General features: G+C 38.5%; 2 protein-coding genes and 1 pseudogene across 2 annotated transcripts; all 3 read right to left on the bottom strand.

The window, feature by feature from the left end:
• Window positions 1-206: 206 nt before the first annotated feature.
• LOC146363458 (major histocompatibility complex class I-related protein 1-like) lies at window positions 207-3081 on the bottom strand. The gene is made up of 5 exons (XM_084918979.1): window positions 3036-3081; window positions 2231-2497; window positions 1526-1804; window positions 1023-1343; window positions 207-373 (listed from the first exon to the last, which is right to left on the bottom strand). Exons 1-5 carry the CDS (start codon window positions 3079-3081, stop codon window positions 207-209), a joined length of 1080 nt encoding a protein of 359 aa, XP_084775105.1.
• A 686-nt stretch (window positions 3082-3767) lies between these two features.
• LOC146363457 (major histocompatibility complex class I-related protein 1-like) lies at window positions 3768-5075 on the bottom strand (annotated as a pseudogene).
• Window positions 5076-8575: 3500 nt separating this feature from the next.
• LOC146363456 (major histocompatibility complex class I-related protein 1-like) lies at window positions 8576-16332 on the bottom strand. Its single transcript, XM_084919871.1, has 7 exons — window positions 16281-16332; window positions 14018-14287; window positions 13123-13395; window positions 11462-11782; window positions 10216-10299; window positions 10020-10037; window positions 8576-9891 (listed from the first exon to the last, which is right to left on the bottom strand). Exons 1-7 carry the CDS (start codon window positions 16330-16332, stop codon window positions 9827-9829), a joined length of 1083 nt encoding a protein of 360 aa, XP_084775997.1. The 3' UTR covers window positions 8576-9826.
• Window positions 16333-25062: the final 8730 nt, after the last annotated feature.

The following is a 25062-nucleotide window of genomic DNA, read 5'->3' as shown; positions in this document are numbered from 1 at the left end:
ATGTGCTGTGTTTGTCTATGCGGTCTCTGAATTCAGTCTTGTAGAGAGATCATAGGCGTTGTCTCGAGCTGTAGGGTGCAAAACAAACTGTTAGTCCTACTAATCTTGAACTGGCTTAGTATCAATGAAAATCAGAGTGACAATGAAAAACACTTTACTTACATTGTTCAGTATTTGTTTCTGAAATAATAGGAAAAAATAAATATTCAAGAATGCCAGAGACGTTCAGCTTTGCAGTCTGTATCAGAGCATCCACTGAATCTCTCACCTTTCTTCTTCTTGTAAACAGCAGCAAAAACAGCAGCAACGAGGACGAGAACAACAGAAACAACCACTGCAGCAATGTTGGTGATCATCATGTCCGAGGGTTCCTCTGATCAGTTAGAAGTCACATAGTTAAAATGCAAATCACATATTGGTGAGAAGAAGACAGCATAATTTCTATGTCAAGATCTACTGATGTGATCATACATGTAACACTGTACACTCAGATACCATGATATATTGCAGTTAAGCAGAGTAGGCACACTAAAATTAGGTGGCTGACTTTTTAACCCTTTGACATGAGTTCTGTGTATTCAGATCCTCAATTATAAGGCCAGAAATAAAAACCAAGAGTTTTATTATTTAGAAACACTTGCATTTTGAAATGTAAGTTCCAGTATCACTGTCAGGATTATGGTCAAAACAGTTTTCTCTTAAGAATATTAACAGCAGCCATTCGCACTCACATTCACACCTATGAGCAAGTTAGAATCATCAATGAACCTGACCCCACTAACTGCATGTCTTTGGACTGTAGCACCCTGATAAGGATAAGTGGAAGTGAATGGATGAATGGATGGATGTTATCAACACCAACACTGGGCACATTTTAAATCAAAGAGACACAGTTATTATATACAAGTACTAATTTTTTTCTCTAACTGTATAGGATCTCCATGAGTTATTCCTACAGGACAAAACACTGGATTACAGAAAATCCAACAGGAAACAAAATGAATTAAATGAGCTTTGCTCACCATTTGTATTTTTTCCTCCTCTGTTGGTTCTGATCACTGTTTCATTCAGCCTGGTGATGATGACGTCCTCACCATCAGAGAGCTGAAACACACAGTCAAATCTGCTCCAGTCTTCTGGTCTGACTGATGAAACATTCAGATTAACACTCATCTGGAAGGTCTCATCATTGTTGGGGAGGATCTCTCCCAGAGCCACACCTTCATGAAGCTCCTCTCCATCTTTCCTCCAGAACATCACGGCTCTGTCAGGATAGAAACCTGTAGCGTGGCAGCTGACTGGAGAGGAGGGAGTCTTCTGTACGAGAGACACTGAGGGAAGAACTGGGGTTGGGGGTGGGGGAGAGCGGCACGGAGAATGCATGGAATAACATGGGAAAGTAAAAACAGAAAAGGAAAGAGGAACAAAGGTGGAGGAATTGAATCGGGACATATGAAGAAAATATCTGCCCGAAATCAGTCTCATAAAAATAAAATTTAAAGTGTATCAGGTCATGTGATTCTACCTGATTTCTGTAGGGGGCTTTTTGCTCTGTCCACATAGGTCTTCAGCCACTCTGGACAAATCTGAGTGAGGAAGTTTTCATTGTGTTTAGTTCGAACTCTGTCAGCATCCCATTCCTGTCTAATAAGGTCAGCCTCTGGTTTCAGTGCGATCCATGTCAGTGTCTCCAGATTGAATTCAAGAAAGTCTTCTCCGTTATAACCAAAGTGTACTAAGCCAGTCACCTCACCAGTGTTTTCATCACGTTCACAGCCGCCTATCCTCTGTAAAACATGGACACCTGAAGAGACAGACAGAAAACAGCGATCGTAAAGAGCTGTTATATATTGCACCTTGTGTTAAGCACTGCTATTTTCAAAGGTTTGAGTCCAATAATTAGATGGTTGTCATCATTTTTATTAGCATGAACTAACTGGAACACTGAAGCTTTTAAAGGCAGGCCTGATGTGAAGATCACAGGACCACAAGAAAACGATAAAAGAAGGAAAAAAACACATAAACCGATTGATCGCATCAGTCATGTGACAGATGTCTTGATTATAGCAACAGCTGTAAAAAGCTGAAAAAGTGTTAAAGTACAATTTTTCAAGGCAAACTCTAAATTGAAAATTTGTCCTTTTAGGAGCACAGAATGTAAAATGTAGCTTTTCACATCAGTCTGTTTTGTTTAGATATATCCCATGATTTAAAATGATCTGAGGTTCACCTTCACTTTTGGTGAATTGCTTCAAATTAGAAATCATGATTTTGAAGAAGTTTGGCTGTTCCTTGAAACACATGTGATTGTACCACTCCTTCTGCTCAGGATTGGTTTGTAATATTTTCTTCACCCAGTCCTGTTTTGGTTTTAATGTCATGTTGTTGCTGTCACAGTAACCCGCCTGGATGCCGTTAAACACCACTACACCCATGAACTCTGGGATGTTTGGGACTCCAGAGGATCCAGTGACAAAATACTTCAGTGAATGTTTCACTGTGGAGCAAACAATATTTATAATGTTAGTGAATTAAGAAAATAAACATTAGCATAATACACTCAGTATGATTAAGGTAACATATTCTCATTAACATTACAGCAACAGTCACATGAGTCTAACATACTTTTATTTTCATTAAAAATAAAAGTCACTGATCTGGTTTGAGGGTGTTCTGCACAGCAAAAGTAAAGGTTATCAAGAAAAACTGTCATCTATCTCCTGGGAAACAAAATCTGTGTGTGTGTGTGTGTGTGTGTGTGTGTGTGTGTGTGTGTGTGTCTTAAATCATCCTAAATCTCCAGTAAGCAGTAAACAGAGTGCATGTGACAGGAAACGCCTAACTTTGCAGTTCTTATACACCAAGCTGTTTTTTCAGTACTAATAAGAAAATTCGGTCCTGTTTCATATTCTTATTATTCCAGAAACTGTGTTCTAAACTTCAGTTAAAAATGTCAAAAGTGCTTTAAAGTACAATGAAAGTAAAAGCTGCTCAAGGTCAGGTTACTGCTGTTAGAGATAAAAGATTTTTCTTACCTGCAAATAAACTACGACAGAAGATAAGCAGCAAACACAACTTCATCGTTTCTCTATCTTTAAGGTCATAACTAATATTCCTTTTCTTTACAGAAATGTGAATCAACAAGTCGTCGTCCGACAGTAAGTGACCAACCCGTGTCCCTCCCCCTGTTCCTCCAGTTTCTCCAGTTAGCACGCTTGTAACCATGGAAACACTTAACTCTGCAGTTCTTACACACAAAACCTTTTTTTAATTTTCAGTAAAAATAAGAAAACATAGAAAGTCTTATGAAACTATGCAAACTACAGAATGATTTAACATTGCGTTGTTTCAAAGTTTTCATCAGTGTTGCCTAAATTGAAAATTGGCGCAGTTTATGTCTGCAGGGGTCTGCAGAGATGTTTCCTTACCCTGGACCTGTACAGACGTGCAAATTACAGACTGGATAACGGCAGTGTAACAAAATAACCAGCAGCTCCTGCAGATGAACTTGCTGAGCTGCCACAGGAAGTAGGAATGTTGAATATTATTTTTGTTTGTGGCTTATTGGCCAATATATGATTGCTGAATAGTCTTGTTAAGCAGACTGGACAACAGCGACGCCTTGTGGCAAAGACCCAGAAGGTTCATTTGGTTAATCTGAAAGTAGCTTTTTTAGTGGGAGAAACTTTTCGTAACTCATTAAAGTGACTTCCTCAGCCTTGCCTGGATGATGAACCATGCACCAAGACTTGTGGCAAAGAGTTTAATTACGGTAACATGAGCAGCTGCCTGCCATTCATCTCTAGCTTTATTGTCAGGAATCTAAGACCACGATACAATTAAAAGAAAATAGGAATGAATTAAGTTTTTTTTTTTTAAGTTTTTAAAGTAGAGCCTCATCTGGAAGGTCCCATCATTGTTGGGGAGGATCTCTCCATTATCCACGCTTTCATGAAGCTCCTCTCCATCTTTCCTCCAGAACATCTTGGCTCTTTAAGGATAGAAACTTGTAGCGTGGCAGCTGACTGGAGAGGAGGGAGTCTTCTGGAGGAGAGACACTGAGGGAAGAACTACAGAGAGAAAGGAAAAAGCGACAAATGTTAGATTCTGATTTGTACTCTATCTTAGAAAAAGGAAGCCATATGAATTTCCCCGCTTACTACATCAGATTATGTGATTATACCTGCTGTCTCCAGAAAGCTCCTCCCATAGTGGAAATGCTTCTTTAAAAACTTAGGGCATAAATGGCTTGAAGAGCTTTTATTATGTTGTAATCGGGCATGTGCCATATTCCATCTTAGTTTGGTGATGACAGCCTGTGGTTTTGGAGTGATCTGCAGTGATCTGCAGGTCAAACACTATAAAGTCTTCTTCATCATAACCATACTGATTATATCCATTAATTTCTCCAGTCTCATCATTCCATTTACAACCACTCATCCTTTGCAAAATATGAACATCTGAAAAAAAAATAAAGCCACAAAAACTGCAATAAACCAGTAAGATGTCAGCAGAGGCCATAGCTAACATCATATCTGCAGACACAAAAATAGAGGGTCTACACCCACTGCACTGTTACAGGAACAAAACCAAACTACCAATTTGCGGGTGGAGTGAAAGGCTGATATTTTAAAGAACTTTTACTCTCTGGATTCTTTTGATTTATTTTAGCAGTGTGGTGGGTTGACCGTGACATTTCAGGGCTGCATACATGTCCTGCTAACACCGGGGATAGCCTTTAACAATAAAAAAGAGAATTAAATGAAGCTTATGCCAAATTTTAGTAAGTATGTGAGTACATACAATCTGTATGATAAATTGTAAATGGACTGATTCTTATATAGCGCTTTTCTACTCTCCCGGAGCAGTCAAAGCGCTTAACTCGTCTGCCTGCTTTCCCAGGTGTTTAACTCCTTCTCTATTCTTTACATCATTTCCACTTTACCACACTGTAAAACTCAATGCCAACATCAGCATTGTAGTAAAATAATTTTTATGCCCATCTTCTTCAAGCCAATCAGTCTCCACTCAGCATAGTTTAAATCACACTACTTACCTTTGATCCTCCCTTGCATTCACTTGCACACACCAAGAAAACAAAGGAAGTGATCATGGACTTCCGCAAAACAAGAACTGATCCCCCTCCCCTATGCATAAAAGGTGACTATGTGGAGAGGGTGTCCTCCTTTAAGTTCCTCGGCACCCACATATCCGAGGACCTATCCTGGTCCACAAACACATCAGCCCTAGTAAAGAAAGCCCAGCAGCGCCTCCATTTCTTGAGGGTTCTGAGATGGAACAGGCTGCAGACTGAACTCCTAGTGTCCTTCTACTGTGCCACTATCGAGAGTGTGCTGGTGCACGCCATCCCTGTGTGGTACGCTGGTTGCACAACAGCTGACAAGAAGACACTACAGAGGGTCATCAGAACTGCAGAGAAGGGACTGGCTGTCCACCCCCCTCCCTGGACTTAATTGCCAGCTCAAGATGTCTCTCCAGAGCCAGGGCAATTATAAAGGACCACCTCCATCCTAACCACCACCTCTTCAACATCCTGCCCTCTGGAAAAAGGCTCAGATCCATCAGGTGCAAAACCAACAGACTAAAGAACAGCTTCTTCCCGTGGGCTGTCAGAACTCTTAATGCAAACTAAGAGTGTGTAAAGACTTCCCCAACACATCCACCCTGACACTGCTGTTGATCATCTATGTGCAACATCTCAGTCTTTCCATGTTATGTGCAATATTTTTGGCTCATGTGCAATTATTTTGGTCCCAGTCTGTTTCAATGTTTCCAACACATATATAGTTCCACTCACATATGTATACATATACACTGTTTTTTATTTATTCTATTTATTTATTTAATTATTTATTTATTTTCCGCCTTCGTTGTATATTGGTTTCTCTTCTTCTTACTTTAGCACCTTTGTGGTTTAGCTACCCAATTTCGCTGGGCAAGAAACTGCACAATGACAATAAAAAGCTCTAAGTCTAAGTCTCTATTCTGCCTTAATTTCTGGCACAGCTTTGATTTCATTCAGCTGTGATGGACCATCAGAGTCTAATAGCCAAGCGGCTTACAAGGACATGAACTGCTGCACATAACAAGGCTAATTTACATCATGGAGCCCTGGTCTCAAAAACTGGCATAGATGTAACTCTGTCTGTAAGCTGGATTTAAGTGCTTAAAGTTTTACCAACATGTTTAGTGGCATCTTCTGTTAATACGGAACATGACGTCATGTGGTTGGTTGGTTGCGGCTAATTGATTTACATTAGTTTATGTTGGCTAACCAGTGGGCGACCTTGCCATGCACGTATAAGGAATGTGGCACATCACGAACCAAAGCACCATCATGAATTGACTGAAAATCACAACCATTTCTTTGGCCACCATGAGGTGGGGGATTTAGAGACTGGGGACCCAGCAACAATCTGGTACTTGTCCTGCAGACTGCTGAAGTACAATAAACACTCTGTAGGGGGAACTTATGGAAAGCACCTCATCCTGATGGTGTACTGGGATGAGTACAGCAAGACTGCACCATGGAAGTAGAGAGGTCTTCACAAGCATCTTTAACACATCTTTGTCACATTGCTCTGTTCCCGCATGTTTAAAAATATCTTTAATATGCCATTACCTAGGGTGACCAACCATCTTCTTTTCATTTTTCACGTTCTGTCCTGGGCGTCCAGGGGGATTTTCAAGATTGATAAAAATGTCAGTGATTTCCTATATTGCGACAGAGGACCCATGTGTGTGACATCATCCCTGAACTGCTGCTTTGCGAGTTGTTCTGCGCTCACAGACGGGACAGACAGCGCGCAGCAACGTGCCTAATGATGTTTAAAAGATCCCAAAGCATAAGTGCATCTTTTCAGATGAACTGCAAAAGAAGTTTCCCTCGTACCAACCCAGTACTGGTAATTTTTCTTATGCAGATGAGGCATTATTTCTGTACCATTATTTAATTATGGGGCTTTTACGTTTTTTTTTTTTTTTTTTTTGCACTACAATTCACAATTCATTAACTGCACAGAGAAGGCATCGTTTAAATATGTTAAAAATGTTTCTTTAAGCAAGTTCTTAATGACTGAGCCAAGTGTCCTCTTTTTTGGAAATCAAAATATCGTCACCCTAATATTACCAAAACAGACTGCAGTAATGAATTAAATTAAATTAAATTAAATTAAATTAAATTAAATTAAATTAAATTAAATTAAATTAAATTAAATTAAAACCACAGTCACCTTAAGTAACTTGATAGTGTAAGGTAGACGAGCCAAGGTGTGAAAACGTGTGTAGGTCACAATCAGCCAAGGTTTCGGGTGAGTTTATTGACCTCAGGAAATCACATGATAAGGTGGGGGCAGGTTTCACAATGAGCTCACCTGAAGCCTTAGCTGATTGTGAACCACATCCATTTTCACAACTTGGCTTGTGTGATTAGGCAGAGGATCATTAGGGGTTCATTGTCCCTCTTGGGGGGTTACTCCCACAGAGCTTAAATCTGGGACTCTCCACCATTTGACCTTAAAACTGAAGAAGCTTCTCAGATGAGAGATGAAATGTCTTCAGGCAACTTAAAGAAGTCCAGACGCCTTTTCTTTTTCCAAGCTCCTTAGACGACGTGGATGATTGAGAACCTTCACAGACATTATTTGCTTACAAGGTGCTGAATGTTTTTTTTTTTCCCGGAAATTAAAAGGCAACAAATAATAACAAAATGGCATATATACGCTTCACCCGTTGCCTACTGGTGGTGGTCAGAGGGCCCGGTGGCGCAAGTGTCCGGCAGCCTCGCCTCTGTCAGTGCGCCTCAGGGTGGCTGTGGCTACAATTATTGCCACTTTAACTGCTTGACTATTGGGCATTATGAAGATCCCAGTTACCTGTACAGAAGTCTGGACCAGAAGTCTCCATTGAAATGGTCTGAATCACTTATCCTAGGGGTATTGCCACAGTAGGTTAACAGAAACCAATTTAAGCTGGTGATGAAGGGATTCACCCAGTTCTATCGCCAACTGAATGCACACCCCGCAGTCCACTAGATGATGCCCTCCACTAGCAACCCAGAGTAAGTGGCAATCAACAGCCACATTATTGGCACTTGGGAATTGTGCCTGAAAAATAAGCCACAGGAATCTGTTAATTTTGAAAGGCAAGAATAACCTAAAATAATTTTACAAAAGTAGATATTAATACTCATACCCAAGTTTTAAGAATCCTAAAACTTTAATTGCAGATCAGGATACTGTATTAAGCAATTTAGCAAGGGCAAACCAAAGAGCTCAAACAGCTAACAATAATCACATAATCAAATAATTTCAAAATTTAAAGAAAAGTAAAAAATGTAGAATAACTAAATCTAAACTGTTGCTAAGCACCTATAGTAAGTCCCAATCCAAGGTGGGTTGAGTAAGAAGTTCAAATCTCAAGAATCCAATTTTGTAATCGATCTCAATAACCGACCCCTTGTTGTTACATGTGTAAAAGTGTTTGTTTATCAACTTTGAGGAATCACCAGTCGAGACACTTTATTAAGATTATTATTTATTAAAGCATTGAATAATTAAAAAGTATCATGGATCTCTTCTGTTCAGAAAACCACAGATACAGCTAACTTCCCAGAAGTGAGTACCCAAGCTTAGAGGTACAGCTGCTACTTTGGTACACGTGTACTAGATGTTTTTCTCTATTCTTTCATCTTTTACCCAATAACTTGTTGTTTTAGTGACCATGAGAGCAACCGTGGCTGAGATACCTGACGATGTTTTGTCTCACATGGTACTGATGACCCACCTTATCATAGTACTTAGTGTCCCTTTACTTTGAAACTTCTACACTGTCACCATTTCTAACAAAACACTGTGTAGACATCTAAATTCTTAAGCTCTTATTCACTATAATACTTAACACATGAAAAAAATCCGATTTGAGCTGACCTCGTTGTTCTCTTTCCCCCCTCCCCTCACCCCTGTAGTAAAAGCTATTTTCTTACAATTGACACATACTTAGCATAATTCACTTAATTTAGCATTATTTCAACAGGATTTCTTATTTTAAACAAAAATACATTGTTTTCCTCCATCATTCTATTCTTTACACTCACATACAGAGTTTAAGGTGACATCTGCACAGAAAGAGTGCAGATGTAACGTTGTGCAGTACACACACAGAGAAAGTCTGGGTTGAAAGGTTATTAGAATTATTTCATTGTAGTGATAATTTTCTTGTTCGACTTTATTAATTCTTGATTATATTTTGATTACGTTTCTGATGTGATTAGAGCAGAAATAACTATCAGCAAAAACACTTACATATAACTCTACATATACCCCCAAAGGCTGGATTTCAGGCCTTTTGCTTAATTTCTGACTGCATCAGGGCTGAGGAATCTCATTCTTCTTTACATTATTTTACCGAATGTTATTTTAACACATTCAAAATAACCTACAAAATAAAAAAGATTCTTAAAAAACGGTGTGAACAAACGTGTGTCTACTCATTTTTTCTCAATCAACGACACCCCCACCAAGGAACACGTCTGTCCAGCATTCTCCCCCACCACCTGATCATCAGGATAAATACACCATACAAATTATATATACACTATATCATTAATAGCTATAGCAGTGTTATAGGAAATATGATATGATAAAATACTAAAATGCATTTTACCCGAGTTATTACAAGTTAACTTGAATTTAAAACAATAACAAAGGAAAAAAAGATTTTGTGTAAAAAGTCATGTTTACATAAAACAAAACTGAAATAGAAAATCTTCTTGGTTCTTGTTTGTTCACAGTGTTAACTGGAGGTGTTAACACTGTGTAGACTCTGTCTGTCTGTGTGGTCTTTCGGAGAGTTCTATCGTGTTGTGAGGAGCTGTTACATCCAAAAGTCCAAATAATAATAACAATAAAGTTAACAATAAATAAAATTAGCACAATATTAATCAAATAATTTAAATCCAGAGTGAGAATACCAGATTAGAGGGGGAATAGTGTACTTACAAGAGGTAGGGCATCTGCCTAAAATAAATTAAATAAATCAATAAAATTCATTTTGGACAGTTTTAAATGCCTAACAATCAAACTCTCTCTTACAAAGAAGTAACAATGTTTAACATGTAGACTATTATATTGCAGAGATAATGAAATTATGCATTTATGTCTCTACTGACTGGTCAATAAACTTTAAATCTCTTACCTTCTTGCACTTTGTGAATGGCAATTACAGTGACAGCAACGATGATGACAACAAGAACAACCGCTGCAGCAATGATGAGGATTTCTGCTCAGTGAAAACAAACAAGATAAAATGTACTGATAAATAAGATGGAATAAAACTGCATCCAATTATTGAAAATATTTTTTGACAATTTAAGTTGTTTGATCATGAAGCCACACAGTGAACATGATCAAAAAATCTAATTTCAATTGTTCCCTTTCGAGGTCACCACAGCGGATCATCTGCCTCCTTCTCAGCCTGTACCTAACATCCTCTGCTATCGTCTCCAAACCAAACATTGTAGCAGGTCTCACTGCTGCACTGCCCTTTGCTTTGAAATTATTGACCCCATGTACTTTACTACATCTGCTCCTTGCATCACAGCTTCACTGTCTGCACTGTCTTGAACCAACTTTCTTTAGAATTCCTTTTTTTCTTCTAACTAATATCCAAATCTGTGGGCTGTACACACTGACAACATTCAGCATTACCTCTTTAATTTCCAGCTTCAAACTCATGATCCTGTCTGATACTCTCTTCAGCTCCAGAACACTCTTCACATGCTCTTCTTTCCAGATTACTCAGTTTCTCTTCCCAAATGCACCATGATAGAACAGTTTGAATAAACCTGGCATTGCTTCCCTTCCACTTGTTCACTTTACACAAAGTACCTACATTCTCTCTGTTATATCAGCCAGCTTTCTCCCATAATCTCTATATTTAAAATCCCACTCATGATGATGATGATTCCATGCATTCTTTAGTGTGAATACTTTGTTGATAACATATGTCACATATTGGATTTAAATATGGTATGATATCTATGTCAACTCGACTGATGTAACCACAAATGCAGCACTATACAGTGCTTAACAGACACACCATAATTCATGTCACTGAATTTTTAACCCATTTACATGAGCTGTTTTTCACCCAACAAGAAGCTCCTAAATGGGCCACAAATAAACAACCAAGGCTTTCATAGACTGCAGATGCTGAATTTGAAACATAGAAGTACTAAACTAATTTCAGCTTGATGGTTTTCTTAAAAATATTAACATCAGTTTTGTCGAAGTGCTGGAAAAAACATATTTTTTTAGGATCTCCATCAGTAATTCCCATAGTAACAGCAACTCTTCTTGGGATCCGCTAAAACATTTAAGCGTAACATTAAACACAATCCACAATAACAGCAAACAAAATAACTCAAATCTGTTTGTCTTACTTTGATCATGTCTAAATTTGTTTTTTCGCCAGTTGACGGTTTTATTCAGGTTGGTAATGATGCTGTCCTCAGCGTTAGAAAACTGAAACACACACTCATATCTTTTCCACTCCTCAGGTGTGACTGATGAAACATTCAGGCCAACACTCATCTGGAAGGTCCCATCATTGTTGGGCAGGATCTCTCCAGGATCCACACCTTCATGGATCTCCACTCCATCTTTCCTCCAGAACATCATGGCCCTTTGAGGGTAGAAACCTGTAGCGTGGCAGCTGACTGGAGAGGAGGAAGACTTCCGGAGGAGAGAAATGGAAGGAAAAACTGGAGAGAGGGTATGTGGGAAAGAGAAGGTGTGAGAATCGGTGAAAGAAGCAAAGCAGTATACATCAAAGAAGAAGTAAATGTAGTACACTTGTTTGATGAAAAATGTTAATCAATATAAACTGTAATAATAATAAAAAAGTAATAATTTAAAATGGAACAAGCAGTTTGAGCAAAAGTTTCACTTGTCCCTCTGTTTTCTGTGCACAGGTACCTTGCCTAACTGTGAGTGTGAGATCTGTACATATTGGATGCCTGGAAACCCTTCCTCCCTTGATCCCCTCAATTCCACTGACACTGTCGCGGTCCTGAGTCTGTGGACTCAGTGTTTTTCTGTTTGTATGAGTTATCCGTGATTTCATGATGTGTTTTGATTCTCTTGGTTTTGATTTCTGTCACTGTACCCCCTAGTTTAGTCCACGTCTGTTCAGTTTCCTGTTTTACTTTGAAAGTCTGTGTACTATGTCAATGTCTGATGAGTCCCAGCTGTGCTCTCCTCCTGTTTCCCATTCCCTAATCACCTCAGTATGTATTTAAGCCCTGTGTTTTTCCCTGCTAGTTGTTGCGTCCTCTGCGTTTGTTGTGTGCGTATTCTTCATCGTCTACCTTCAGGTTAAAGTCTTATGCATCTCCAGTCTAGTTAGTTTAAGTTGTTGTTTATGTATTGCCAAGTGTATCTCACCAGCAAATAAAGCTGCCATTTAAGTTAATGTTTTGTCTCCGAGTCCTGCACTTGGGTCCAGCCACTGACAGCCACACAACTCATCGTGACAGACACTCTTTGTACTTATTTTGGACCACTGTAAATAAACACAACTAAAGTGAAATCTTCCAAGTCTGTGTCTGGGTCCATCGGTCCATTAGCCTTGACACTGATGACTGTGGGACTATTTCATGTTATTTAGATTTTGTTTTATTTGTTTGCACAAACGTGTGTGTATATGCATACATATATATGAAGGTATGTTTGTGTATACGGGTATACATGAACTAAAGGTAGTGACTGAAAGAGTGTTATTGTGGGTACAAATGGTGGATGTTCACACCGAAGGGGGGAGGAGTTTAGTATGTATGGGGTCAGAGTAGACCTGCTACTCCCTGGTTTAGACTGCTGCCCCCATAACCTGGACCAGAATAAGAGGCAGAAAATGAATCGGCGGATTTATTTTGATAATTTATTTTCCTTGTGTGTCATTTACTTTCCAGTTTTCACCACTAATTTTCATTTTGATCTGCATAAAACAACACGTTAACACATGTTGCCGTTTTTTTTTTATTTTTTAAAGATCATTAATAGAAAGATAACAAAGCATGTAATATACACACTCATGTGATTCTACCTTTTCTCAGCAGGGTGCTGTTCCCATTTTTCAAATATTTCTTCAGCCAATCAGGACAAGTCTCAGTGAGGAAGATTGTTTCTGCTGAGTTTCCATTAGCATTCCAGTCCTGTTCGATAATGTCAGCTTCTGGTTTCAGTGCAATCCATTTCATTGTTTTAAGATCAAATTCAAGAAGGTTTTCTGCATTATAACCATACTGTATCACACCATTCACCTCTCCAGTGTTTTCATCCCATTCACAGCCTTCTATCATCTGTAAAGTGTTGACAGCTGAAAAGTGAATTAGAAATTAATTAAAATGAATAATATTAATACTGTGAGGCACTGCTATTCTATCTTTGTTGTGTTCTTCCTGTGATTTAACTCTGATCTGACAACATTATATTAGAAAACAGGCGCAATTCATGATTAAAAGAAAAAGATGAAGGACAAGAGGAAAAAAAACAATTCAACCATCTAGGGTATCCGTAAGAACCAGAAAAATAATTACAGGCACTTTGAAGGCACTAATAATTAATGCAATTAATGTAAGGCAACTATTTAGAACAATGTGTACATGTATTCTTTTGTCTCCAAAAGTTGATTCTGTTCATCTGAACGTAGCATTTTCAGTGGGAGAAACGTTTCATCACTCATCCAAGTGACTTCTTCAGTCTCAGCTGCAGGTTTCCCTTTTCTTATAAACAGTCCAGATGAACATAATCAACTTTTGGAGATTTACTTACCTGGATGATTGTGAATGCAACAAGATATTCTTTTGTCATGCAGTTTGAAGCATGTTCACATTAGTAAGATTTCTGGTCACAATCAAGATGCACAAAATTACAATTTAAAATCTATAACTAGAGACTAACAACATGATGTGAATAAAGTACAAGAGAAAACACTACACCTTCACTTTGGCTGGCCAGCTGCTGCCATTTTGAAATCCACTTTCTGAAGACGTATGGCAGTATCTCAAAGCAAAGTTCATTGTACGAATCCAACTGAGCCTTGTCATTATTTAATGTTTTTTGGACCCAGTCTTGTCTTGTTTCCAATATCTTTTTGCTGCTGTCACAGTAACCAAACTCAGTGCGTTTAACCTCTGCAACTGCCATAAACTCTGGGATGTTTCGGACTTCAGAGGATTCAGTAACAAAATACACCAGTGAGTGTTTCACTGTGGGAAACAAACATTGATAACATGGTACATTAAATAAGAAAAAAAATATAGAAATTATTAGAAATATGAGTCATTCATTGTGATTCAGCTTTAACTTTTTTAAATGTAAGCTGCATTTGTTATATAAGTAACTGCAGAACGCTGATTATAAATGTTGTTAGATAGAATTTTTTTTTGCTAATCTAATGAACTTAAACATAAACAACATCCAAATAAACTAAAACTTAAAACGCTGGGTCAACAGACCGAGGAACATGACAAACTTAAAATAAATATTCTACTAAAAATAAAGTACTACTAAAAATAGTTCCTTTTAGGGACCAAATTTATATATTCACAATTAGTTTTTTTTAGAGGCAATGAGTTTGCATATTTCTTTTTAGTTCTGAGCACTTTACATTATTTAAAGTACGCTATTAGGAACAGCACAAACAGGCTGTTTGATAACTATAACATCAATTGCCTTATAAAAATTAATAATGTAACAGCATGATAATATTTTTTTAATCCTCCTGTTAGCATGAATTACATATTTGTGTGCATATTTGTACTTTGGTGTTCTGTGGCAGCTGCAGAGATGAGGAATTATAGCCAAGAGTTACTTGGTATTTTTTCTTGCTTTTCCCTTTAATGCTGATGGACATGATAACCAGATGCCAGGGCTGTTAAGGGGAAATTCCAGGTTCATCTTTGCTTCCTTTTTCCTTACTTAAAGATCACCCCTGGTGACCATCGCCCAATTCTCCTGTCTCATGGAAACCAGGACCATCACAGGTGACCCCCTTGCACCCCGCCCACCACCTGTCCCACACCCCCAGACTCAGAAACAGCTTCTTTCTCTGGGCTATTCAGACTATTAACGAACACTACCTTTACTACTTAAGTAAGCTTTACTTAGTTTTTTAGAGGCAACAGGTTTGCACATTTCTTTTTAGTTCTGAGAACTACTTAGCTTTTACAGTGCACTTTTATAACATTTAAAAAACTATGTTGCTATATTCTTTAACATTTTCACTAAAGCTTCTGCTAAACACTTTTGAGACAGAGTCTTTGGATTTGCTAAACTGCAAATGATGAAGAATCATCTGTTTAACAGAAATATGTATCAGGAAACTATTTCACGTGTATTAAAAGCATTCTGCCTAAATCTTGTGGGAGTATAGGAGTCTAGCAGTGTAAATAAACCATGTTTAAAATATATGTTTTTTATACTATATACCAACCCTTTTCTACTACATCACTTATGGACAGTGCAGAAGAGTTGTAGTGCAAATCAAATTCAATTGTTAATCACTAACTGATAAAACATGCATTTGTGTTATCCAATTTTTTAATCCTAATTATTTCAGAAAATCTGAGCTAAAATGTTTTGGCTCTCCCAATAAAATAAAGCAAAAGTAAAACCACTGAGGTCAGATTATATTTCTGTTAGAGCTTGAATGTTTGAATGCATTTCTTACTTGCACTTAAACCACGGCAGAAAAGAAGCAATAAAAATAAGGTAATCTTTTCTTTATCTTTAATGTTATAACATTGTTGTTCTAACATGTGAAAACATTTTTAGGGTTGGTAGTACTTAGTTTAAACGCTTATCTATTGTTGCATCTGTTCCTGCTTTCACCCACTGAAGCATGAAGTGCTTCACTTGCCTGCTTGCCAATACCTGCCTATGTCCAATACAATGTGCCAAATTCTTTGACTGTAACACAAAGAACCTGACACGCAAACTCAAATGTAACAAGTTCAGAGTGAGTCCCAGCATGTATGTATTGTAGCTGGGATGTTTGCTACATCAGTAGATATTGTGATTTAAACCTTCAAGGAGTGCAGAATAAATATAATTTATAAAACTGTTTGACTAGTTCTGATGTCGGAGAGCAAGTGAGATTTTTTTTTAAGTTGTGCTAAATCCCTATACACATGTCAAAGTTAGCATACTTTACTAAAAAATAATTTGCTCCAGTAAAAGGATTTTGGTTCATGATCTTACCTGCAGAAGCAATGTGACAGCTAAGGAGCAGCAGCATTAGCTTCATCGTCATATTTAGAAAGATGGAGTTGAAGTGAAGACCTGAGATTAGAGTTGTGTGGTTTTACAGGTTTGTTAAGGTTTGTTTCCCGGTACAAGTTTAGTTCACACTATCAGTATATGAGGTGTGCTTAACCTCAGCTGACACTCAGCACACTTGAACAAGGGTTTAATTGATATTATTATTATTATTATTGAAAAGGCATTTCTGTTGTGTCCCAAAAACAATATAAGCATTTATCTATAAGTCAGTTACCTGTTTCTGCCCGTTTCCTGGAAAATAAAGATGCATCTTCTGATGCATGCATCCATCAGAAAATGATCCAAGATTTTCTCCTAATAATATTAATACATCTTTCAAGTTCCTTACAGCTTATCCCATTTAAGACTGCCAGTGTTTCGTGGGGATAACATAAGTAAGTAAAGTAAGTAACATATTTTTTATATACATCTTTCTAGACAAAAGATCACAAAGTGCTTCAAAAAGAGATAACAAGGTATAAAACAAAAAAAGACAAAAAGTTAACGAAATGCAATTCTAAAAAGATGTGTTTTTAGTTGTTTCTTGAAAGAGACTACTGAGCCCACAGATCTTAACCTCAGTGGGAGAGAGTTCCACAGTCTGGGGGCCACAGTGGCAAAAGATCTGTGTCCCTTAGTTCCCAGCCTTGTATGCTGTATGACAAGTAGGCCCTGATCACATGACCTCGAGGACCTGCTAGGGACATAGTGCTGTAGAAGTTCAGTGACGTAAGCTGGTGCGTGTCCATGAAGAGCTCTAAAAGTCAGAATCAAATCCCTATATACATGTCAAAGTTAGCATACTTTACTAAAAAATAATTTGCTCCAGTAAGATGATTGTGGATCATGATCTTACCTGCAGAAGCAATGTGACAGCAAAGTTGGGCTAAATCCCTTTGTTAAGGTTTGTTTCCTGGTGCAAGTCTAGTTTACATTCTCTGTATATGAGGTGTGTTTATCTTCAGCATACTTGAACAATTATTATTAATTATTAATCATTACATTTTTTTTAATTAAAAAGGCATTTCTGTTATGTTGTTACGGTTGCTGACCTCTAGTGGCTCTCCCTCTGTGAGAGAGTTTTTTTCTCCTTTTCCTGTGTTACAGGTCTGCCTCATGAGCCACAGCTGAGGTGTGTTGCAGCTCGTCAGCCACGGCATATAGTCTGCCATCCTAAACTGCCACGCCCCTGCCACTTCCCCCATTTTGCCAGAGCTGCGAGCTACAGTGGTTTGGGCAGCAGGCTTTAGTGTGTGTGAATTTAAACTTTGTGTAACTTTGGTTTTCTTTCTTTTATTGTGAGCAAAGGTGTGCCTTTACAGTGGTAATTAGTTCATCACAGTGGAAGCAGGTAGGGGTTCTCTGCCATCTTTGTTTAGATCATTTTCTCCTGTTTTTGGCTAGACAGGGAGCTCAGCCATTGTATTGTTTTTGGCTAGAGAGTTCTTGGTTTGATTTTTAGTTAAAGGGGGTGTTTTGTTTGTTGTTTTGGCCTGAAGACTCTGAAGATAAGCGCTTCCCTGTGTTCATTTTTACTTCAGTAGTTTTCTGCAGTAAATCATGTTTAATGACATGATTTATGTCCCCCCCCTCAGATTTTCAGTGTCTGCAACCACATTAGGCAGTTTAGATTACAAAATTAGCTAGAAAACCAATGTCATTTCCTGTGCTGAGAATGATTACTTCAATTATATGATTAGATTTGCCTCAGTAAATTTGACAATGGTCACCATATCACACATCACCTCAAGAGATTTTTTTTTTTTTTCATGTAAAACTCTTACACCATTAAAGAAACCCTATAATCCATTGATCCTTGGGTGAGAACACTTCAAAGGAAAAGGAAGAGCTAGCACAATGCACAAACTGCAGGTCAGATCCTGAAATGGACTGGAAGCCAGTGTAAGGAGGCCAGTATAGGTTTAACACTCTTTCTTGCCCAACAAAAGGCGAGTTGCTGCATTTTGAACAGCAACAGCAACCCGACCGATCAAGTCCACACAGTTGAGCTTGACAGCTGGGCAGAACTCTTTTGGCTCTCAGCGAAGGCGGTTGCACTTTTCTCCTCTCCTGCCCTTATCTTCCCTGCTTAGCTTCTTATGTCCTTGTCTTGTCTTGTTTTTACTTACTTTTCCCTGGAACACTCTCTCACAGTTTGTTCTCTAAAACCTAAAAGAGGAATTATGGATTTGATCACCTGAATGCAATTGACAGCCCTTCTCAACGAGAAGTCTGGGCTCGGGTGAGCCTGACTGCTGAAGATATCTACCTATTCGGAACCATGATAACAGGGTTCTTACTGATCGGAGCTGGCTTGGCCCTGGCTTATTGAAGAATTAATGAAGCGGAACCGGATGTTCAAATCCCCACAAGGCTGCCCGCTGGGATTGAAATGATAGGACGAGGCGTGAGTTTCTCAAAATGGGCTCATTGAGTGCAGCACGGAGAAGATCTTGGAGAACCCACGGCTGCCGTGAATACTCAGAACAAGACCTCTGAGTGGAAAAACTGGATTACATCTGGAGGGGCTAGCTCGAATAATACCTTTGAGCGCAAATTCGATCACATCTTGGGGAAGTGCACTGCGGTCGTCAGTTCTCAGAACCTGCTTTTTGAGCACAAGAATGACACGATCACAGAGCGTAAGGTTGATAACATCATAGAAAGCTTACGGCTCTCCAACGGGAGATTGAGAGACCAGTGTTGGACTGTTAGAACAGCTTTGAAATTCATATGAGTTGTTCGCACTAAAGTAAAAAGCACCATCACTTCATGCGGAGACCCCTTCGGCGCCAGCTGCGGCCTCAGCTGAACAAAACACCCTGATAACGACTGTGTTTAGACTGTTCCCCCCATTCCATGCAAGGCCACCTGGGTTGGCTTGGAAGACTGTTTACTTAGCCTGGCGGGGCGAAGGACACTGTCTCAGCTGAACTCTGGACACACACACACACACACACACACACACACACACACACACACACACACACAGAGATCCCCCCTCCCTTTCCAAACGCCTTCGATGCTTGTGCCCTACCGGGGAAGATGGCAGTCGACTGGACCAGCGCAGACATGCTGCAGGACCGGATGCGCTGTCTACACCGGCTCTCTCTTACCCTTTACCCGCCCCTGTTGCTTGTCTTGTGTTTCTATGGTGTATTGATAGTCATGTGCTTTTTGTGCTGAGGTGTTTTTTCTGTTATCAAACTGTTCTCCCACTAGGAGCTCAGTCTGAGTGGAGTTTTTTTTCTCCTCCTCTTACCTCATGTTATGTATTTTCGTTGTTTTTTTCCTATCAGCCGACCTTTCTGACATGTCTCCCCAATGTGATGTTTGTGTAAAGTTGGTCAGAAGGTTCCTTTGTAAGTGCGCATGCGCCATTAGCGTGCTGCCTGCTGTAACCCTAATTTCCTTTGGGATTAATAAAGTATTCTGATTCTGAATAACAATAAATAAAACAGCAAAACGGTGTGAAATAGGAGTATCACAAATCTCAGTGAGACAAAGTTTAAACCAATTGACAACACAAGGTCCAGTATGTGTCCCTGCAAATTCAAAAAAGACTTCTATGCTGAATTTAGCAAGTAAAATTCCAGTTTATGACAAATGACTGCACTTCAAATGTGGAGGAGGGGTCAGATGTTGACTGTCGACATCGGAAACTGGATTTTAATACAGCTGTTAGGCCCAGACCTCTGCCTGTAGTTCGAGGGGAACTGGAAAACATACAGTCAAGAGGAAAAGTTCTGAGAATGGGGTGAACTCTCCAGCACGAAGCCAAGTCTCTGCCAGAAACAGAAAATCCAATTCACTAGATGTGAAGGATTCATTTAACTGAAAAGTATTGTTTATTAGAGATCTAGCATTTATAAGAGTCAAACTAACAATTTTCTCCTCACAAACTGTTGTAGAGGTGCAGCTCAATGGGCAAATGTTCCCATAATTCACATTGCAACACCTGGTCTGTTCTATTTACTTTTTTTTTATTTATACATTTGATAAGCATTCAAATATCTTAATGAATACAGAATATAGATCTAGCACAAAGCAAGAAAGCACAAGATAAAGCTAATCAAAAAGGTATTGGCTGAAGCAAATGCGTGTTATGCCAACCCTTTTAACAAAAGAACATTTAGGAAGCAGCTCATTTACATAGGGCTTGAAGCAAAAGAGTAAAACAAAACAAACAAACAGAAAAACAAAACAAAAAAAGTCCATCTTAGATAAGTAAGTACTTTAAATTAAATTTCATAACGATAATCCAAGCAAAACAACCAAGAGTTTTAGTATTATTATTATTATTGCTCTTCTAATTCTTGATTTATACATTTTTCTAATCTCTGGTTTTAAACATGTTTTAACCACCAGCAAGTTAGGTAAACCCGGATGAGCAGGAAAGGCAAGTTGGATCCACTGAAGCCCCAGTGATCGTTGAGTTGGAAAAAAAAATCCACCTGAATAGCAGAAAGATTTAAACCAACAGCCACATCTCAGGTAAGATTTAGCTCTCAGCAGAAGACCTACACATCTCCCCCTTCATCTGAAACATTTCCTCTATTAGATGACAGCAGGCAAGTGAACAAGTGTGCCGGTTTAAACACCAGTGATCGTAGAGGGGTTAAGGTTTGATCACCCACATTATGCTTTATCCAAGTTTTGTGGGATGACTTGATATCAAAGAGTGCTTGGTCGTCATACACCACAAGAGCAGACACACATTGGCAACAAACACAGAATAAAACAATAGCAACTGCTAGGTAAGTTTCAGTAATTACAACAATGAGAAACTACTTCTTAAGTGTGTATGGTGTGCCATACTTGAGGGTGCAAGAACACATAATGCTTAAGTAATCAGTATTGAGAGAGGGTTTACTCTTTTGTGCTAATATTTTGGGTTGAAAGAAGTGCTCATAGCTCACACAATCACTTAATCCCAGTTTTAACCCAGGCTAATATAACACAGTTACTGTACATGGATTAATAGATTGATTAAAAAGCAAAGTGACAGGATTTGCTCTAAAAGCTAGAGTGCATAGTTATTGTCTTCAAAACACTAAACTGTAGTGTTACAACCACTGCAGTTTAGTGTTTTGTCCAATTTGATGATGATGTTCTCATTTGCACCGGAAAAGTGAAACACACAGACATATTCGAACTGAGCTTTTTCAGCTTCCCATCGCAGTTTGGTGGTGACAGCCTGTGGTGATGTGGCGATCCATGTCACTGTTTGCAGGTCAAATGATAGAAGACTTTCTACATCATGCCCATACTGATTGAAGCCATTTATCTCTCCAGTCTCAACACCCCATTCACAGCTATTCATTCTTTGCAAAATATGAACACCTGAAAAGGAGAGACAGATGAGATCTCAGCACATCTTACAACTGATATCCACTCCAGGTGCCGAGGATCGTTCTTCATAAGGTTTTTAATCCACTCTGTTTTGAGTTCTGGTCCCCTTCCATTGCTGTCACAGTTACCTCCATTATTGTTTTTTATTAATGTTTTATAAAACGTTACTAATCTTTGTCACATTATTGAAATAAATGCGTGGCTTAATTTAGATTAAAAAAAAAAAGCAGAAAATATTACTTAGGCTAAACATTTGTAATTCTGTTAAAGCTCTGAAAAAAATCTACTTCTTGCAACTTACATATATGTTATCGTTAATTGATGCATTCATCACTCGGTAACTTACAGAATCTTCTTGATAGCCAAACTACTTTGAGCTAACAGGAAGGCAACAATAACTCAAACAATCACCCATTACAACCAAGCAGAAGAACATCTTTGAATGAACAACATACTGATCTGAGAAATACAGGGCCAGTATCATCAAGTGCTGACACAGATACACAGATATATAAACTACATAGGCAAATCTATGTACTGAATGCATAATGTACTGAATATATGATATATATTGATAATAGCCACTGGGGGAGAGGAGCAGCTCTGCTTGCCTTTCTGTAAAGCCCCCACAGGTCACTGCAAAAACCCACGGTATGCTCCGCTTTCTCTCTCCCATCACATTCAGTGTTTTGAGCCTCCCCTGTGTTTGTGCAGCATGGCTGAGTCACGTGATGACACAACAAAACACAGCAAAGCAGTTATGGTTAAGCTGCTTTCACAGACATATCAGACACATCTTTGATGAAACTGAAACAGTCTTCTGAACGTAGAAGAGAAAATTGATTGAGAATTGATTTAACCACGCTATTACTGACCAATACCAATGTTGGTATTAATACTATTGATTTAATAATTGGAGGTTATCATTGTGCAGCCAGCACATATCAATACTTAACTAAATTTATTTATTTATTAAGAAAAAAATATTTATGTATATGTAAATGAGCTGCTTGCTAAATTATCTTTTGTTAAAAGGGTTGGCATAATAAGCACGTGCTTCACCCAATACCTTTTTGATTAGCCTTGTCTCTTGCTTTCTTGCTTCGTGGTCATTTTTTCTTCTGTATTCACTGAGACATTTGAATGATAATAAAACCCTCCACTTCTACAGCTTCTCTCAGCAGAGGAATAGCAGAAAGAAAGAAGAAAAAAAATGGATTGAAAGATTCATAACCAAATTCAAGGCCTATACTCTCTGGCCAGTTTAATAGGTACACCTGTTCAACTGCTTATTAACACAAATATGTAATCAGCCAATCAGATGGCAGAAAATGTAATTTAGTGTATTTAGGGATCTAGACTTCTTGGAAATATAAACATAGCATATAACAAAAATAAAAACATAATTTAAAAAAAAAAAAAGAAATCAAATGTTATGGTGTACACATCACAATCGCGCCCTCTCTCTCTGACCCAAAAACAGTCATTGTGTATAACTTTAATTTAACCAGGAGAGGGCAGTGTTTCTTTCCTTTTGCGTGATTTACACGTGTTTTTGTTGTTGTACAATATCAACCACCTGGGATCCCAAATTCTTAAATCCGCTGCAAATGTAATAACCTTCCAAATACAGCTGAGCTCTGTGTATTGCTGAATTCTAAATTTCAGTGCTAGACTAAAAATAAATCAAATAAATGTATTGTTTTGCAGATACAAAATATCATTTGAACTCTTACATTCCACTGACTGCAATCTGTCTGTGCATAACTGAAATCTAACAAAATTGTAAAAATCTATTTGAGTTAATCTGAAATCATACAGATTAACTGTATGATTTCAGATTAACTCAAAAAATGTAAAAATTAAACATAATTTATGGACACCGTTTGATTTCTTTGCATGTCGCTATATTAACATTTATACATTTAATAAATCATGAAATTAATACACGCATGTTCTCGTAACAATGCAACTAACTGTTTGCTCTTCATTCAGTGAAGTGAGCATCACACGCTGCTCATATAAAACCTATTCTGACAAACAGCCGCACAGCTGAGGAGCCTTTTTTTTCAGAAACTTGAAGGATAACTTCCCAAAGTCTGACCTGCATCGGACCATCCGCTCAGTGTCCGTGGTTACCATGGTTACTGCAGAAGCTGCTATGAATTAAACAGTTGTCCCTGAGATAACTTACCGGAGACATGAATGTTTGTTTTTCCATTACAAAAGAATTGGATGACTTGGATAACTTATAGGAGTATCAGACTCCACGTGCCATGTCCTCGGAAATCTGGACTCGTGTGGATTTTTCAAGGACAAACTGGTAAGAGTCGCACACCACTATACTGAAAAAAGAAGCTATTACTGAAATACACGTGCTATATTATAAACTATGATATAAAACTTAAGGTTTAGTTATAAAGGACACCTTCCTACCTTTAGTCTTATTCATGAGCAGTATCAGTTGTCTTCTAACATCCAAGAGTCTGCACGATGTGTTTCATAGGTCCTAACTAGAGATGGACGGTCCGACACTGACCTAAATTACTGGATCGGATATCGGAGAGAAATAAAAAATGTAATCCGATCCATTAAATATCAAAAAAGCACCTCACAAAACTTGCGACATGGCGTAACTCGGCTCATAACCGTAGCACGTCGGAGCAGTATGCATCAAGTGATAGAGCGGCTGTGGCGTGCGGGACCTGTCGGTGGTCTGGTTGAGCATTTGGAGCCTCGCCACCAAACCGGCATTTCATCTCCAAGAAAGTGATCCCAGAGAGAAGTAAAGCAAGTGTGTAAGTTCATCTCTGAATGTTTGTAAAGCATTCCAGCGTTAAGCTTAACAACCGATATATGGAGTGAGTGCCTCTTCTCTCCCCCTCCTGCTGCTACTTAAATCATGAAACTGATTAATGATCAGCTGATCGGCTTTTCTGTCGCGAGTCCGTCTCTCTTGTTTGTTCGTGCCAGAAAGAGGAAACCAGCGGCTGAACAACAGCAGCATGTTTAAGCTTGATAATCTGTTGTTAGAATTGATTTAATATTACTTTCTACACCAGGATCTTTTTCTACGTAGCTGACGGCTGGTAACTGTGCAGGGGCGGATCTAGCAAAGTTTAGCCAGGGGGGCCGATAGGGCATTAACAGGGAAAAGGGTGGCACAAAGACATACTTTTCTTTCTTATTCTCATTTAAAATGTCTGGCTTTTAATAAATAATTATCTGAATCTTACACCCAAAGTTTTAATCTGATGTAAAAAGTATAGAAGTCCATTACTGTATATAGTAACTATTAAGTCTAATATACCCTAGTAAGCTATAGTACTTTTTCCTTTGGGAAGGTACCATCTGTGCAGTCTGCAATTCT

Source organism: Perissodus microlepis, chromosome 22, assembly GCF_051167445.1.
Source record: "Perissodus microlepis isolate ML-2025 ecotype Zambia chromosome 22, ASM5116744v1, whole genome shotgun sequence".
Classification (NCBI taxonomy): Eukaryota; Metazoa; Chordata; class Actinopteri; order Cichliformes; family Cichlidae; genus Perissodus; species Perissodus microlepis.
Note: the sequence above shows the minus strand (reverse complement) of the source record. Positions and strands in the feature narration are given on the sequence as shown.

Excerpts from the sequence above, each read along its gene's own strand:
- LOC146363458 (XM_084918979.1), bottom strand. The coding sequence starts at position 3,081 with ATGAAGTTGTGTTTGCTGCTTATCTTCTGTCGTAGTTTATTTGCAG. Across the intron at positions 2,498-3,035 it reads CTGTCGTAGTTTATTTGCAG|TGAAACATTCACTGAAGTAT; the intron begins GTAAGAAAAATC and ends TTTGCTCCACAG. Across the intron at positions 374-1,022 it reads AGGAGGAAAAAATACAAATG|AGGAACCCTCGGACATGATG; the intron begins GTGAGCAAAGCT and ends CTAACTGATCAG.
- LOC146363456 (XM_084919871.1), bottom strand. The coding sequence starts at position 16,332 with ATGACGATGAAGCTAATGCTGCTGCTCCTTAGCTGTCACATTGCTTCT. Across the intron at positions 14,288-16,280 it reads CTGTCACATTGCTTCTGCAG|TGAAACACTCACTGGTGTAT; the intron begins GTAAGATCATGA and ends TGTTTCCCACAG. Across the intron at positions 10,300-11,461 it reads CAAATTTAGACATGATCAAA|AAATCCTCATCATTGCTGCA; the intron begins GTAAGACAAACA and ends TTCACTGAGCAG.